The sequence below is a fragment of the Chaetura pelagica genome, unplaced genomic scaffold (genome assembly GCF_000747805.2).
Source record: "Chaetura pelagica isolate M959 unplaced genomic scaffold, ChaPel_1.0 scaffold394, whole genome shotgun sequence".
Classification (NCBI taxonomy): Eukaryota; Metazoa; Chordata; class Aves; order Apodiformes; family Apodidae; genus Chaetura; species Chaetura pelagica.
The window spans coordinates 1,788,892-1,793,256 of record NW_009952966.1 but is presented as its reverse complement, the minus strand read 5'-3'; the positions used below and the strand labels follow the sequence as shown (position 1 = coordinate 1,793,256).

At 44.7% G+C, this 4,365-nt stretch overlaps 1 protein-coding gene across 1 annotated transcript in view; it reads left to right on the top strand.

The window, feature by feature from the left end:
• The window catches only part of LEKR1 (leucine, glutamate and lysine rich 1), a 58,811-nt gene that overhangs the window by 15,716 nt on the left and 38,730 nt on the right, over positions 1-4,365 (top strand). The window contains exon 5 of the mRNA XM_009995736.1: positions 2,537-2,722. Coding sequence (XP_009994038.1) covers positions 2,537-2,722 — 186 coding nt within the window. The remainder of the gene's footprint in view (positions 1-2,536; positions 2,723-4,365) is intronic.

The following is a 4,365-nucleotide window of genomic DNA, read 5'->3' as shown; positions in this document are numbered from 1 at the left end:
CAGGGGACGCCTGAAGGAGAGGAGAGGCGGGGAAAAAGCCACAACCAATGGCTTGTTCATGAAGGTCGTGCCCAGCCCTCAGGCTGGGCTTGAAAACTTGGGTTTATCCTTTAATGCCCTTTTTGCTCTCTGCTTCAGTTAAGAGCTGAGTTTTGCTGGGAGAAGTGTGCAGTACTGTAATGACTGGCTGTGCCATCCAGAGCATCCCAACAGCCCCTGCATTGACTTCTGCAACTTCATTGGTCTTGGGACATCTTTTCATATTACCTATTCCTTTCTTTACAGGTTTCAGTGTGCTCTGTGTGTGTGAGTTGATGAGCTGGTCCTTGGAAGTTGCTTTTTATCAAGGGTTATAAGGTAGCAAAGAAGTAGGTGAGCTGCTGTCAAGCTTTCTGTCATCTTGAGAAGGAATAGAAGGACATGGGCTGGGTGATGTGCATCTCCCAAAGCACTCTGCTGGTGAAACCCAGTGAACTCCGGTGCAAATTCGTGGCTTAAGTGAAACCCACGTGCACGGAGTATCTCAGGAAATATGGAGCTTCTGTTGAAATGGCAGCTCCCCAGGCACCCTCTCTTCCTGTAAAAGGAGAAGTCATTTTTAATGTTTTCAATGGTTATTTTGTTCAGGCTGGGAAGAAATAAGTGGGGCAGCTGTGGCACAGGAGTGAGTCCTCACACATCCCCTGGGGCTGTGCCAGGGTCCAGACAGGGACCTTGGAGCATCCTGAGCCCCAGCAGCAGACAGCCCTGAGGGAGGAGGGGGCTCCTGCCTGCTGGAGATGAGCCTGACCAGAAAATCACTCCTTGCTGTTCAGTTTAACAATTAATTTAAACGTCGGTGTCAATGTTGTGCATTTTGATTCATCTCCTAATTAGACTCGACAGAAAGTCTTGGATGTCCCTGAGGATTCTTCTCTTCCTGGGCTCATTCCCTGCTCCTCCTGCCTAACAAAGGAAGAATAAACCTGCATTTCTGCAGACATCTTCAGCTTCAAAGGCACTCATAACACTTCAAGGCTTCTTTTCTGGAGTATCCCTTGTTTTATTTGTTGCCATACTGCAAATCCATGTAATGTCTGGATGGAAGCAGAAGTGCAGCTGTTTAAGTTGTCTTAATGGTTTTGCAGATCATGATCCCTGCTACATGTCCCTGACTGCACTCAGCATATCCCTCTGAGAGGAGGAACTGGACGTTGCACAGCTCCTTAAATCAAGTTTTCTCAATCTAAGCAGTTTAGTCACACAGAATTTATTCTTCTCTTTGACCTTTGAGTGCCACTCAAAAGCTTTTGTGTTCCTTTTTATGAGTTGTTCATTATTAACATATGGGAAAATACAGTCCTTTGTTTATTTTACCTTGCTGTTTTTGCAACAAGATTCTCAGAACTTGTTTTCCATTCAGATTTTGAGAAGAAAAATGTTTCATGAGGTGCTGCTCTTTATGCCCAGACCAGTTTCCTTGGTTAGTTTGCAAACAGCTTATAAAAGCCCTTGTGTATGTACATTATTTAGCCTTAGCTAATTAATGGCAAATAGAAAGAAGTGTAAGAACTTAAAATTTTCTGGTATTTACATCATTTAGTCTAACAATAAATTGATATAAGTGTGGAGTAGTTGGGGAGGGTTGTAGGTAATGAAAAGATTTGCACCACAGAAAGAATTTAAGATTTGCCTGTGGGCAGCATGTAAAGGGTATGTAACAGCTTTTGACAGAAGTGTTGGGCTTCATCTGGCCTGGACATGGTTGTTATTAATGTAAACAAAGGCCAAAGGAGTTCTTGGGGCAGCTAAACATGTGGTTGGTGAAGGCCCAGAAAAGAACTGCAAGTACTGTTGGAAGGGTTCAAGTACTCTCATCAAGGATAACTGAACTCAGGGAAAACTAAGAAAATGTAGGAGTTCCCCTGTACCCCCCCATGAGTGACTGATTTGTCTGGCAGTAAAAACTGGCTGGAGGCTTCCCTGGAAGTGCTCCATGGAGCAGGGCTGGGGAGGGAGTGAAGCAGCCTGGCTTGTGTGTAAGGGAGCAGCACTTGGAGATCACAGTGGTCATCAAAGGAGTGAAATGTGATACAGGTGGCCAGACATCTTCTGAACCAAAAGTTTCCAGTGGAGCTTCAGCAGAGCACAACCCCCTTGATACCTGCTCAAATACATTTCAAAGTTAAGTTTTGTCTTGCCAGTAATGGTTTGTGGATCTTCTTAGGATGAAAAGCCTGGATGCAAGTGTTTCTGTCTCCTGTTGTTACCTCATTTGGAATACAGGCATGGATTGTGATGTAGTGATGAGAGCTCAGAGGAAATAGCACTTCTTAGAACAAAATGTGTGTTATTTGTCAATAAGGTGTTTGGCTAAGTACCAGCTGTCTGTGGAAGGAGGTGGTTGCACAAGGAACTTCTTCTGGCCATCTGCCTTCTCAGCAGAGGTGCTGCTGAGGGACCTGCCTTAGGCTGAGCCTGAGGTCCTGCGTGAGGTGGAACAGTTCTCCCTGAAGGAGGTAAACCTGACAACAGTCTCTGTGCTTTTCCTCCTCAGAAATACCCAAATTGAATCAAAGACTGGCAAAATCCCAGCGTGAGAACGAGTGTCTCCAGGAGAAGGTGAAGCACCTGTCACTGGTGGCTGACACGGTGGAGCTGAAAACTCAGCAGCTTCAAACTTCTCTCCAGCAAGGGAATGAGCTACAAAGCAGGTGCCGTGAGCTGCAGAAGGAAACGTTGGGTAAGAGAATTTTGACATCTCAAGCAATCAGTTCTGTTTCAATTTCCTTTTTCCTGACAATCTTGAACGTGCTCCTGGGCAGTGTGAGATGTGCCCTTTTTGTTTGGCTTGTGAGCAAAATCACTAGGAGAGATTTTATGTGAGACAGGAAATAAAGTGCTGGTGGTGCATAGATCCTATCTGCTGGGTTGATTTTTTGCAAGAAAACAATCTCAATGTTATGTATACACTGCCTATATATAATATGGGTTGTGTGTCTGAAACAAGTGCTTGGGTTAAAAAAAAGCCAAAATCCCAAATAAACTCGAGGTAACATTGTTAGAAAAGACAAAACTGTTGGCACTGGTCAGACAAATCATGTTGCTTGTCCTAAAAAGCACAAGGTTGCCCATGAGTCCTCATGTTTTACTTGAAACTTGTTTGTAGCAGAGGCTAAAAATGCTTTCATATCTTTTGAAGAGACAAGTGTGTTTCTCCTCCATGAAGAAATTTGTGTTTTCTCCAGATAATCAGGGCACGTGTATAACTGCCAGGTCTGACTACTGCAGTGCCACAGTCCAAAATTTTGAAACTGTGTATTTTGGAATATTCTGTGTGGTTTGTTTCATAATATTCAGTTTCTGCCTTTATTTCTGCTGAAGCTGCCCTGGAGATGGAGCTGAGAGGCTCTTAATGTGCTGGGAGTCACTGAAGCAGAGCTAAGCCAAGGTGACTGGTTCAGACCCAGCCAGAGCCTGGCAGATCCTGCCACGAAACCACAGCAGGGAGTTAGTGCCCTGGGTTAAGCTTTCCTCTCTCTGCTGGTAGAGCAGCACTTCTGGGAAGTAAGTTTGTTTGCTCCTTAGAGTGGGCTTGTGCCAAAGAAACATGACATGTCTTGGTCCAGCAGCTGGTGTGTGGTGCTGGTGCTGATCCTGGCAGGGACTGCTGTGTCCCTTGGAGGTCACAATCCATGTTTCACTTACTTGGTACGTGCTTGTTTCATGTGGTGTCATCTGTTGCTCACACTGTTAGAGCTTTTAAGAAGCAGTGGACACAACATGCTCCTTTTGCCCTGATGCTTGGCTTTCTTCTGTGTTTGAGATCACTGGAAAACTTATTTTCACTTTGTTTTCAGGAGTATCTTATCCTCTGTATAAATACACCCAAGTGGTGGCAAGTCATAAGCAGTTAGACCATTTCTCTCTCTCTAGAAATCAGGAGTTTCTGCAGGTTTCAAAGTGGCTCCACCACTTGCCTGCCTTGAGGACAATACCATTCAGTGTGACATGCTTTTTTTTTTAGGTGGAAAAATCAGTATAAATAAAACAATCTCAGTGCAAAATAGCTCCTCCTTAAGTATAATTTGAAATTTCATTGATGTTGAAAAGCGTTTAAATGTTATTTTAAAAAGAATATTAAATAAAAGGCTGGTGGATGACCCAGCTGAAGTGGGCAGAGGTGGGATGCAGAGTTGAGGAACAGTCCAGCCCTTCCTACCATTTCCAGAACTGCAGAGTTTACTTCTTACAGGGCACCGCGTTCAGTCTAACTCGGATCGTTTTGCATGCTGTGGAGTTAAGCATTTGGGGAGCAGTGGCTGCACGTGGGCATGTGCAGCTGCCCGTGGGCTTGGAGGCAGTTCCCAGGGATTCCTGGGTGCC